Source organism: Fulmarus glacialis, unplaced genomic scaffold, assembly GCF_000690835.1.
Source record: "Fulmarus glacialis isolate BGI_N327 unplaced genomic scaffold, ASM69083v1 scaffold2794, whole genome shotgun sequence".
Taxonomy (NCBI): Eukaryota; Metazoa; Chordata; class Aves; order Procellariiformes; family Procellariidae; genus Fulmarus; species Fulmarus glacialis.
In genome coordinates this window covers 1-11,836 of record NW_009208472.1, presented here as the reverse complement: position 1 = coordinate 11,836, position 11,836 = coordinate 1, and the positions used below count along the sequence as shown (strand labels likewise).

General features: G+C 43.9%; 1 protein-coding gene across 1 annotated transcript; it reads right to left on the bottom strand.

Annotated features, from left to right (window-relative positions):
• Positions 1-8,359: 8,359 nt before the first annotated feature.
• Positions 8,360-9,557, bottom strand: KCNJ8 (potassium inwardly-rectifying channel, subfamily J, member 8; the record flags this gene model as incomplete). Its single annotated transcript, XM_009576474.1, has 1 exon — positions 8,360-9,557. A coding segment is annotated over one exon (901 nt), but the record flags the coding sequence as incomplete, so codon positions are not given.
• Between the last annotated feature and the right edge of the window lie 2,279 nt (positions 9,558-11,836).

Below are 11,836 nucleotides of genomic sequence, written 5' to 3'. Positions count from 1 at the left end.
TGTGATTTGCAGTGAATCGCAAGCACTGTGCAAGGTGTGGCTACATACTTAAGATGATCTTTCTATTTTGTGGACATCGCTAGCAGCCTCTCAGTGAGAGAGTGTTCAGATGTTGACGTTTAAAATGAGAAAGATATGGTTGACTTCGTCTACATGTTTCCATGCTGAATTATTATGCTTGTACATGTCTGTGTATGGTCTCACTTTAAACATCTCCATCAGTAAAGTTTCTGCCGCCTCTGCTTTGAAGACTGTTCCACTGACCATTCAGTGCATGGTCAGGAAATCTTTATTTTAGACATCTTAACTTCTCATTTCTCTGGTTTTGTGCCTTTACTCTAGTAATAGAAATGACTGAAGTACATTAGACCTGGACCTTCTCCAACTCCCCCTGAAAGCACAGCCCTTTGCATTTTAAACGTAGCATTTTCCATTGCTTATAAACATGAGAGGTTTTAAACCATTGTGATGAAATGTTTCAAGGGATTGTGTATGATTTAGGTTGCACTGTTTCCAAGTGTAATTAAACAGGGGTGAAACACTTAGGACTGAAGCAAGGAAAAAAAAAAGCCAGAAGATGGCCCATTTTGCCTGGAGCCTTCATTGACAGAAGGGGCACAAGTAAGGGTCATGTGGCTCCATTAGTGGCAGCTGCTTTGTGGCCTTACGTGGTCATCTTACTACTCCTGGTTTAATTCTGTGAATGTCTTATGGGTGACATATGTAGGCTTTCTCTATCATCCTGGCGTTCATAACTTAGGCTGTGACTGAACAAAGCGCGCGAGCATTAACTTGAAGTCCTGTGCGAGTTAACCCTGGCCTAAAGACAGCAGGGGTGTAGATACGCAACATGCGGTTGGGTCAATGTTATCATGCCCATGCCCCTAAGGGAAGGATGGCAACATCTTACTCCACATTAATGCTTTTGCAGGGATTGTCCGGCCTCAGTGAAACTGGTGAAACTTTGTTATTCAAGCAAAAAATAAACACAGTTTTAATATTGGACATAGCCTTATGCGCTCAGTGATGGGACAGCTGTCCTTCAAAATCAAGTTGAAGTGTAGTACTGAGCTGGACCTCAGTAGTAAATGTAGTCATGCCCAATGACAAACTATATGTTTTCTTGGAATCATTCCTCGAGATGTACCATAATAAATTGGATTGCGGAAGGCTTTTTCTTTTTGGTCACTGAAAAAGGACATGCACTGAAAAACTTGGCCTCAGTCACGCAGTTTACTGCAAACCTTCACAGACATATGATGCAATATCATAAGCAATTTTGTTGTATTTGAGCAGTTGATCAAAATGTAAACTTACTCTTTGCTCATTGCCTGTTACTTTTTATCTTTAACCAGAATATCTGAATTGATATTTGAATGAATTATTGTCCCTGAAGGAAAAAACCTCATGACTGATAATGACGTACATAATACCAGTATAAACTGAAGGATACTCATGTCTTTAAAATTAGGTTAAATTAAATATTTCAAGAAGCACATTCAGACTTGTATTCCATTTTTCATGTTGATGTATAGGCAGTACAAAGGGGCTGACTATAAGGAGAGCTTCAGTTCAGAAATCTTATTACTCTCTTAATTTAACACAAAAGATTTAGAGGATATGGTGAGATTTTGTATATGGAAAAAATAGCACATCACAAACAATTTAATCTCATCAGCCAGGAATAGTATCTGTTTATAACATAATTTAAAACACTAGCTAAGGCTGAGCATAGAACATCTTTTATTATTTGATATATTTTTGAAATGGTGTGAGATGCAAAGCTGACCACCCAAGGGGCTAACAATTATCACTTGCTCTCACTCAAACTCAGCAGAGTTTCTTTTACTGGGTGTTGCAACCCTTCAGTTTTGCCTCATGTCCTGGCCTTGACTGAATCTGAAAACCGTGACAGTTAGCAGAAGCAACCCCTTTTTGACAGACCAACCCGGATCACCCAGAATCAAAGACCTCACATCAAAAAATATACCCTGAAGGATAACAAGGCTGGGCCATGGAAGCATGCAATTAATTTTCGTGGCTATTGTGGTTACAAAAATAGTGCTTGAGGAGAGCAGTGATGTTCCCTGAGTGAGGAAGACACTGAGCACCAAACCGCGACAGCCTTTTTCAGTCACTCCAGTGCCATTCCTCAATTTAATGATCTTTGCAGTAGACCTCAGACCATAAACCCAAGAAATATAATTTCACTTTGGCCCACACAGAAGCTGGCTTTCTCATCCTTGCTACTAAGCCAAAATTTAACAACAGTAGGAAGAAAAGTAAACTCCTGTAATGATAAGATACCCTAATTTATACAAATTATCCCTAAGGTCATTTGTCAGTACTGTTTGAAGGATCCGTAATTAGCACTGAAATGCATTTGTCAAAATAAATCAACAATTTGGGGATGCCTAACCCTGTTGGGTTCCCCACCTCCCCCATGTTTGTTTGTTTCCTCAGTGGGAGCTTAATTTAAGACTTTTGAATCAGAGGAAGCCTTTCTCTTGACCAAAACTCATTAACCCTCCCTGTTCATAAATTTGGAGTGCAGAAGGGACCATTAGATCATCCCGTCTGACCTCCTGAGCAGCACAGGCCATGACATCATGCACAGCTACTCCTGCACTGAGCCCAGAAAAGTGCGTGGAGACTAACATGCATCCTCCAGAAAATTACAGCACGTTTGTGGGTAGAAGTTATGTTTCAATTGGATCAACTCTTCTTTAGACTAGAAGAAAAAAAAAAAGGTGTTAAATCTTTGTCAAAGGTGAAGAGAGAATCCATCACTGTTTTGTTTGCCTCTTTGAATTTTTAACAACCTAAATGTTAAAATTATTGGTAGCAATAACTGAAGTATGGACAACGTTTTCCTTGAATGCATGGTTTTTGTCTTTCTTACGTTGTAGTGTGTCTTGATGGTGCTAGCATATTCCCTTCACTGTTAACCAATAACTCATCAGTGGTCTGAAAGGAGAGGCCTCAGCCAGAAACTTACTGAATACCTAGTATTTTGGAATATTTCCTTTAATCCAAGCCCCTTGGTGATGTGTCCTGACTGTGAGTCCCTCAGTCTCAGTGGCTGTTTCTCTTGGACAGCACTGATTTCGTCTCTGCGGGCTAAATCTCTCTACACTGTCCAATAAGGGAATGTGGGAACATATTTTATCTTTACTGTCCTGTTATCACATGAGAGATCTTTTTTTTTTCAAGTTCAAAGAATTCTTAAGGGGAAATAGGAAACATAATTTAGAGAGATAGGGCCGACAAGCATTATTAATATGCTAGGGGTATTAGAAATTCTTGCCTATCAGCTTAGATTAGTCTGGATGTGATGTAAACACACATATATGGAAAATACATTTTAACATAAGCATTTGGGGGAGAAAAAGTTAACTCTCACCTGGCTATGCAAGCAACCCAGACCAGGAAATCAGGTTTAGATAAACGGGAGTTTACTCCATCATTTTGTATTTCACTGCCATCCATCACACACAGTAAGAGTGTCCCCCATCAGCTCGACATGAAGAACGATACCTTCCGGTGAAGGACACTGTCCAAAGCACCTGGGGAGCCACACTGCTTCCCAGTCTGTTCCTGGGGACAAGTCGCCAACCCAGGGCACTGACACCAGGGTCCTTGCTGCCTCCAGCCCCAACCCCGCATCCACGAGCCCCAGCATCACTCCCCATAGAGTCTGGCGACCACAGCTCCTGGAGTCAACAACCACCCAGCTCAACGCGAATCCCCAGCACCGCGTTCCGTGACTGCAAGCATCCGGAGACCAGGCTGACGCACACTTGTAGGATGCCGTGCTGGGGCTACAAAACCCTGTTGCTAATAGTAGCGCAGCACAAAATCAGAGACTAGCAGGACGTGATTTATTGCTTGATGGTGCCTTCCAAACCCACACCAGTGTTTTGAAAATATCAGGCTCCGCAGAGAATATTATTTGTCAAAAATAATGAAAGCTTTGTTCCTTTCATCATATAATATCTAATGTTTTTTTCCTCCAGCCAAAGTTCCTTTCTGATCTTGGACTAACTACTTTTTCAGCTTGGAGCAACAAGCATTTGCTAATAATAATCACTGGAGAGCTTGGAAACTGGTTTCACACAATGTCCTCAATCTTAGTTTGTGAAGGAAGAAAAGATAGGCAGAATTAGCCATGTTTTTTCAGTCAGCAAGAATGGTGCGTGCATACCGCTTTCCAGATGCAAAAGCAAAAGCATGATTCCTTGCCTGAACTTTTTGCAATATAGATAAAGGCGCGTGCTTTTGTGAAATGCATTCAAGATGGCTGTGAGGTAAGTCAAGTCCTGTGCCTCTGAAATGACCCGATGGACTAGAGTAAGACATGGCATTAGGGTAAAGGCCTGTTGCATACAAGAGGTACTAACTAAATCTGAGCATACTTCTTGCTCTCTTGCTGTACGATGTCTTGAGTATCCCAGAAAACTTGGGTTAACCCTTCTGTGAATGGAGCCAAGCAGTTGTATTCTCAAGGGCAAACTGCTGTGGTGCAACACGTGCCCATGAAGCAATACTCAGGAGGGGGATCGTTTTACAAGGCCACAGTGATGCCAAGTGTTACGGAGAGGTTCAAAGCGTGGCTTGCAGCAGGCTTTAGAGGGGTTTGGTACGCAGAGCAGGATGCAGCTGGGTGCACTGAGGGTGCCCAAGAGGGGTGCTTTGAGCGGGCAGGAGTGTCATGGCCCTGACGGGAGACCAGTGGCTGTCCGAGCAGCTGTGGGGGCCAGACAGGGTGCCCCAGGGCATCCAAAATACACCTAGTTGTTGCTCGTTGAGTCATGATCCCACTTCCATTAGCTTTTAATGCTTAGGTGCCTAGTCTGCTTGAATCTTCAGCAGCCCTGGTCCAGCCGAGGCTTGAAGGGCAACCCCGCTGCCTTGCCTGAGGCGCAGACCACCCCGGCAGCCCCGCTCAGCCAGGTTAGCCCCTCCAGCAGGCAGCCCCAAACCCCACATTGAGCCATCTGGTTCGGCAGCGCTCTCCTCCATGCCACGGGTGCTGAGGGCTCCTCCCTGGAGCCAGGCTTTTTGGGCTTGGGCAGCGCTCAATGGCCATACGTTGCACATCCTGGCAAGGCTTGGCTGCAGCTGGGGGTCTCCAGTGGCTGGCTTCTCTGCGGGGTTTGATGGCATCGCTCGGGGCGGGAGGAAAGGAAGAGCCCTTGTGTTTGCGGTCTGCCAGCCCTCCTGCAGAGACCCGATTTACCCGCCCAACTCAGGGTGCGCCCGCGCCGGGGTCCTGCCTCTGTCCCTGGCTCGCAGCAGATGTTTCGAAAGAGAGCGCAAGAAATCCTGAAGGTGACAGCTACAGAATAACCAGCCAACAGGGGAAATTTCCTCCAAATCCTATTACTCAGAGGTTGGCTTCGACCCTGGAGCATTAAGCTTTACATTCCCTGTAAGTGCCGTCTGTGTGTGTTTGCTCTCTACGTCCCCACCACAGTAACTCTGAATCTTCTGGGTATCCAAAGAGAGGACAAAGGGTCTCATTGCCATTTTTCTGTTTAAAATAGAGAAATTCATTAAGTTAAGGCTAGAGAGAAAAAATAAAGTGCAGTCCCAGATATTATGCCTGTTCTGGAAGGACTTCATAATCACTTTTCTACTCTTAGGAAATACTTTTGCTCCCCACAGAAGGCTACACCAGCGACAGCAACATCTGCCTGGTAGGCTGTTCAAAGAGCCAAAATGTATTAAATGCACGGAATAAGCGATGTTGAGTAACACAGTTCCAGTTACACCATATTACAGGGGCATTGGAATGGTAGGGACAGAAATAAGTGTGAAGGGATGGCAGGCAGATGATGCTTATACATTATTAATTCTAATTTTCTAAATTATTATCAACGAGAGAGATGGACGGGTAAATGCCAGCATGAACTGTCAGCAGTGTTCGGTAGAAATCTCAATTGTCATTCTTAACTTGACAGTGTACTTTAAACACAGAAAACTTCAAATTTAAAATGAAGCCCTTTTCATCTGATAAAATTGCCAGGAAGAATAAATAATTAAACATGTCGAACTGTGGTGCTGCCAGCTCATCCTCTCTCAGCAGACACCACGCTGCAAAGCTGGGTCTGAAAGCTGTCCTTCAGCGAGGAACGCAGCTCCCAGCCCCAAAACATCCCTGCCTCTCTCCACGGCCAGCTGGGTGGCTTACCACGACTGCTTCTGCTGCCGGCTTCTTCCAGGACTGCAAAACTTGCTCAAGAAAGGGGCTTTGCACTAAGGCATTTTCTGCAAGGAGCAGGAGCACAGCAGCACATATGAACATAACATTCATGACACGAGGGTCTGCCTTGTGTATCTGTTCAGCATCCTTGCGTATGACTGAGGTGCCTTAGTGTTACCTCAAAATACCAATATCCCTATAATAGACTTACGGGAAAAAGAGTACATTAGGTGTAAAGCAGAGAGATACATGAAGGTGAAATAAAAATTGGAAGGAAGAATGTACTTAAGGAGAAAATGAGAAAATAGTGGGTAAAAAAAAATCTCAGTTGAAATACTGAGAGAGTATTGAGATAATATCAAATTATTACTCAAAAGGACCACAGAAAAGGCTGGGATACAAGAAAGACTGAGAGTGTAGAAGAACGAATGGACAATACATAGAAAAAAAGGGAAAGAAATAATCATTATTGCCACTTTTTTATTTTGTAGAAAATTTGCTTTTGTACAGCATCTGACTTAACCATTTATCAAACAGACAGCCTCGAAGAAATTCACAGCCCTGGAAATGGAGGCCAGAGACAAATTGTATATGCTTCGCTCTGACTCTTCTTGGAAGCTCCAGATGTTCATTGTTTGGACACACAATGGACAGATTAATGTCTCCAGATGTTCACCATCCACTCTCCCAGAACATTAATGGGCAGGCCAGGGAATGAACGCTTTTAGCAGAAACTTCGTTTTCCGCTACTGCTTCAGATGAAGTATTTTGTCAGTGTTTATTTTCTGGAGAGCACCTGCTCCGAATGTAGAGAGCCTACACCACAGATCAATGCCCTCCCTGCCACCACCCAACACCGCACGAAGCCTGCAAACCGTCCATACAAGTGCTGATGAAATGACTTCCAAAGAGAATGAGAATCCAGCATTTGCTTTTGACTATTCTACCTGATAGGAATAAGCAAATATTTAAAATTATAAAAGTATTTAAGTGGTTGAGTGGCTCGGGGAATCAGCACATGGATAGTACTTCTCTTGAGCCACAGACATGATAAGGCAACTCCTATAAGAAATTTGAACTGGAATCTGTCCATAATTATACTTCTTATTTACAGAGGAAAAAAACATGGATCAATTTAGCATTACCAAATGTGATACAATTAGTTGTCAAACATTAATTTATTCTTGTAGAGAAACTTGTGATGACATTTTTGGGAGGGCTCTAGATAACAAATGCCCATTTGGGTTTTAAGAGAAAAGCTGCTTACCACCAATTCGCAATGCCATGTTATATAAAAACATAGGTGAAACACTGCTGAAAAATAGTAATTCAGCAGCAGCACCCAAGTCCCCCTGAAAATTATTCAGATAGTTTTGAAAATACTATCTTTAACATTATTGGCACGGTTCCCTCTCATTCCCATTCGTGAATTCCCACTGGCAAAAAGTAACCTTCTGCTGAAGCAAAGAGACTTAATCCTACAAAAAATACTGTAAGTGAAGGAAGTACACCTGTTGCCTTCAGTGTATGAATCTATAAGAGAAAACAAAACAGGATTTGGTCTTCCACTGATATGGAGACGATGTTAAAGAGGCGTGTGCCTTTTTCAACTTGAATAATTTCAGTGAAACGGATGCTCAGGTGGCAGCTGGGAGGACTTGAGTTTCTCAGCTTGGGCCACAGCTACGTTACAGATGCACGCTGTCCCGCAGCGGAGTATCTCACCCTGAGAAGAAGAGCAGTGCTCTGCAAGAGGCCGTGCCGTTTCGCTGGTTCTTCTGCCGGTGCTGCGCTGAAGTTTTCCACAGTTTCCCTGTGGGGCGGTCAGGTCACTTCAGCTGACCTGGATTTGCTCTCAAAACACCTTTGCCATAAACCAACGGAAAGAAAAGATCTGAAAAACTGAAGGTAAAATCCTGGCTCTTCTCCAGCGAAACCATTGAGGAATTCAGCTACTCCTTTCAAGAGAACAAGGAATTCGCCCCCAAAAGATTGATATCCAAATATCCTGCACAAAATCTGTGGGAGCTGTTGTATGCAGCAGTTTTGAAAAAGCACTCACTTCTGCCTGCAGGTGGGTAACCCACTTACACAGAAAAAAACACATTTTGTGACAGCCGGTAGAAAACGATAAGAAAGAGACCCTGGAGAGGAAAAATAAGATTAAAAAAAGTAGCATGCCATTAAAACAAGTATAAATACACATTATATTACATGAGTGAACTGTGTTTTCTTTAGTGTACGTGCCATTTTTAATTAATTCATACACTAAGTGCTAAAGTGTTTCCTAATGCCATTAGGTGGTGCTTTCAGTAAGTAATAGAATAAATAGTTCTCGCACGGTTCTTTTCTGCATCGTGTTCTCATTTTCTTAAGTAAAAGAAAATTTAAACAAAACACCACGGATGCCTCCTCCTTCCGAAGCCCACCGACCTCGCGCAGAGCTGTGTATCACGTTTCTGAGGCACTCTGGCTCCCCTCGGGCGTGATAAACTGCACTTTGGGCACGATGAGGGAGGGATTCGTTCTCCGCATGGAGTTGCTCCTCCGAATGGAGTTGTTTCTCCTCATGGAGTTGCGTTTCCGCAGGGAGTTTTGGTGGGACAGCTCGCTCTTCTGCAGGGTCTGGATGAGAATGGACGGCTTCTCATCGAGCTCTCGAGCGCTGCAACGTGGCGCTGCCACTTTGATGGTGTTGCCAAACTTGGAGTAGTCGACTGCGTACACGCCTTCCTCTTCGGTGACGATGGGCACAAAGCGGTGACCCCACAGGATCTCCTCTGCTATGTAGGAGGTTCTCGCCTGCGTCGTGATGCCAGTCGTTTCTACGACTCCTTCAAGTATCACGATGAGCTCCAGGTCCTGGAGCACCAGGTCAGCAGCGGAGATATCGTAAAGAGGACTCCGCTTGTCTATGACATGACAAATGATTAAGGGAGCCACGAGGAAAATATTGTTGCTTTCAATGGGGTTGTCCACGGGGATATCTACTTGGTGAATGGGTATGACTTCTCCTTCAGGGGTCGTAGTCTTCCTCACAACCTGGATTCTCACCGAGGCACTAATGATCATGCTCTTCCTCAGGTCTCCCACTCGAAACATGAAGCAAAGTTTGCCATTTCGAACTGCAATGACCGCCTGCCGGCTGAAAATCAAGGTCTCAGCCCGCCTGTGAGCTTGTGCGGTTTTCATGAATATGCAGCCCAGCATGACAGCGTTGATGATCAGACCCACAATGTTCTGCAGGATCAAGACCGTAATGGCCAAGGGACATTCCTCTGTCATCATCCTGCCCCCAAAACCAATGGTCACCTGAACTTCAATGGAGAAGAGGAAAGCGGAGGTGAAAGACCTGGAGAAGAAGATTGCACAAAGTTAACTCCAAGGACATCCAACACAAACCGAGAAGCTATTAACATATACTTTCCAGAAACAAACTTAAGGACCTATTTGTACAGTCCTGGTGCACTTAAGCCTTCTGTTAACACCAGCAAAAGCATTGCATGCTGAGCGACTCTGCTTTTGTATGATCGGTGCCGTATCTGATGGTGACAGAGAAGACCTCAGAGCCTGAACTCCTGAAAGACCGTCTGTAACACCAGGTGACCCTGAGAACCCACTAGATCCTCTGTTCAGGAACACATGCTACCCACTGCGTTAGTCGGCAGTGCTGTAACACCTGCGCTTTGCACCTTCTCCGTTCCATGAAGCTCTTGGTGGAGAGCGGTGGTTTTGGCAATAGTGAGCAATCGGCTGGCATGCTGAGATTCTTCCACCAGCCTATGCAGGGAAAGGAAATAGGGAAAATTGCAGCATTTCACTCATACTACCTGAGTCGTGACCCCCTTTAGCAGGATTTCCTGGCGGGAAAAGGGACACTCACGGAGTCAGGACGCTTCCCAAACCCTTGCTTGCCTTGCGACTGAGCCCGCAGGATCAGGCTGCGGAGAGAGGCCAGCGGCCTCCACGGTCCCCTCTACACATCCCGGCAGGAGGACAACGCTGTGACCCAGGGTTTGGGTTTAGCTCACTGCTGTGGCAAGACTAGCTGGAAAATTTCAACACAGGAGTGCGTTGCAGAAGTGTGGGTTAAGTTATACGTCCCTAATATGCTATAGTGCTGGACATCAGAGGATGCTGTCCACAAACTTTCCAAATACATTATTTATAGTAGTCCACAATGCCATATTCGCTGTATACACCAGGGTCTTTCATTTCCTTTTGTAACCAGATACATCCTTCACCAACATCTCTTATGCCCAGATCAGTACCCTGGGGTTTATCGGGTAGACATGCAGCACATTGGGTCTCGTGTGAACCAATATCATAGTCACCCTTTTAACACAGTGCAATCCATCAACATTTGAAGCATTATCATGCTCAGCATGGCTTTACCTATGGAAAACATATATCCTGTCCATGACAATGGTTCTAAACTATTCATTGCTTTTGGTTTGCTTTTCAATTAATCTGCTTTTAAATAATTTTTTCTTTTTTTTTCCTAACCATATTTTCAGTGAACTGGGGGTCATGAGGAGACATTAAAATAGCTTAGGCAACATCAGGGATAATTTTTTGTAGAATGAGAAAGTTCATCTTTCAGAAAACCAGCCAGTCTCTGCAGAGACATCTTTGAAAGAACTGTGTCCTTTTTTTGCCTTTTCTATTTTTTTAATCTTTGGCAGATTCCCTTGTATTGAGGGATTTAGTTTTGCATTTCATTCCGAAGAAATCAGGGATGAAGGAGTTAATTAATAGAATTCATGGACTGATTTCTTATGTTCATGAATATTCAGTTACATGCAGAATGAAGCTTCTGGCTTAAACTTAATTCAGCTTAATTCAGCTTAAAGCTCTGTGGAGTAAATATTCTGATTTCCCTTAAGAGTACGCCTTAAAAGAAAAAAGAAAAGAGAAGAGAATCCACCTTTCTACAGTGGAAGTAAGTGAAGCAGCAAGTTTGTACAGCGTTTTGACCGTGTGAAGAGGGAGCCAGAAACTCCAAATCACACTATTCCCAGGTCCTTCCCTTTAGAGCTGTGTAACAGTTTTCCTCTTTGGATAATGTTTGCTTTGTGTGGCAAAGAGCTGTGAGACTTAGAAATTTCTGCAGTACTTCGAAAAATTAAAGTGCTGTGCAAGTTCTAGGCACTGGTTAAAATTTCCAAAACCAGGTTTCCTGTAAATCTGTAATGGCACCTTCCCAAGAAAGCTCTCCTGAAATATCTGTGGGCCTAAATCTCAGGAAAGTAGGTTAAAAAATATTTGCCATTATTTTGACATACGTATCATTGCAATATTAAATATATTTTACATCCAGCAACTCACCGTTCTTAAAAATGTCAGCAATCATATTGCTATTTCACGACTTTGTCCAAAGCGGTAGCCAGATTTAAGAAGATGAAGTATTTCACTATGAAGGGAAGAGATTTTCCATGGCTTGGACGTGGACACTAGAGCAGCTGTTGGCTGAACCACCCCGGGTACTTGCACGAGGGAGCGACGTGTGTTCTTTGTCATGGGCTAAACCAGAAAGTTACACCGATTCATTCGCTCTGCTTTTTCACACCCCTGCAGGCTGTCCTCGTGGCGGAGGTTAGCAGCCATCCTGGAAGAGCCGCCTGCGTGGGG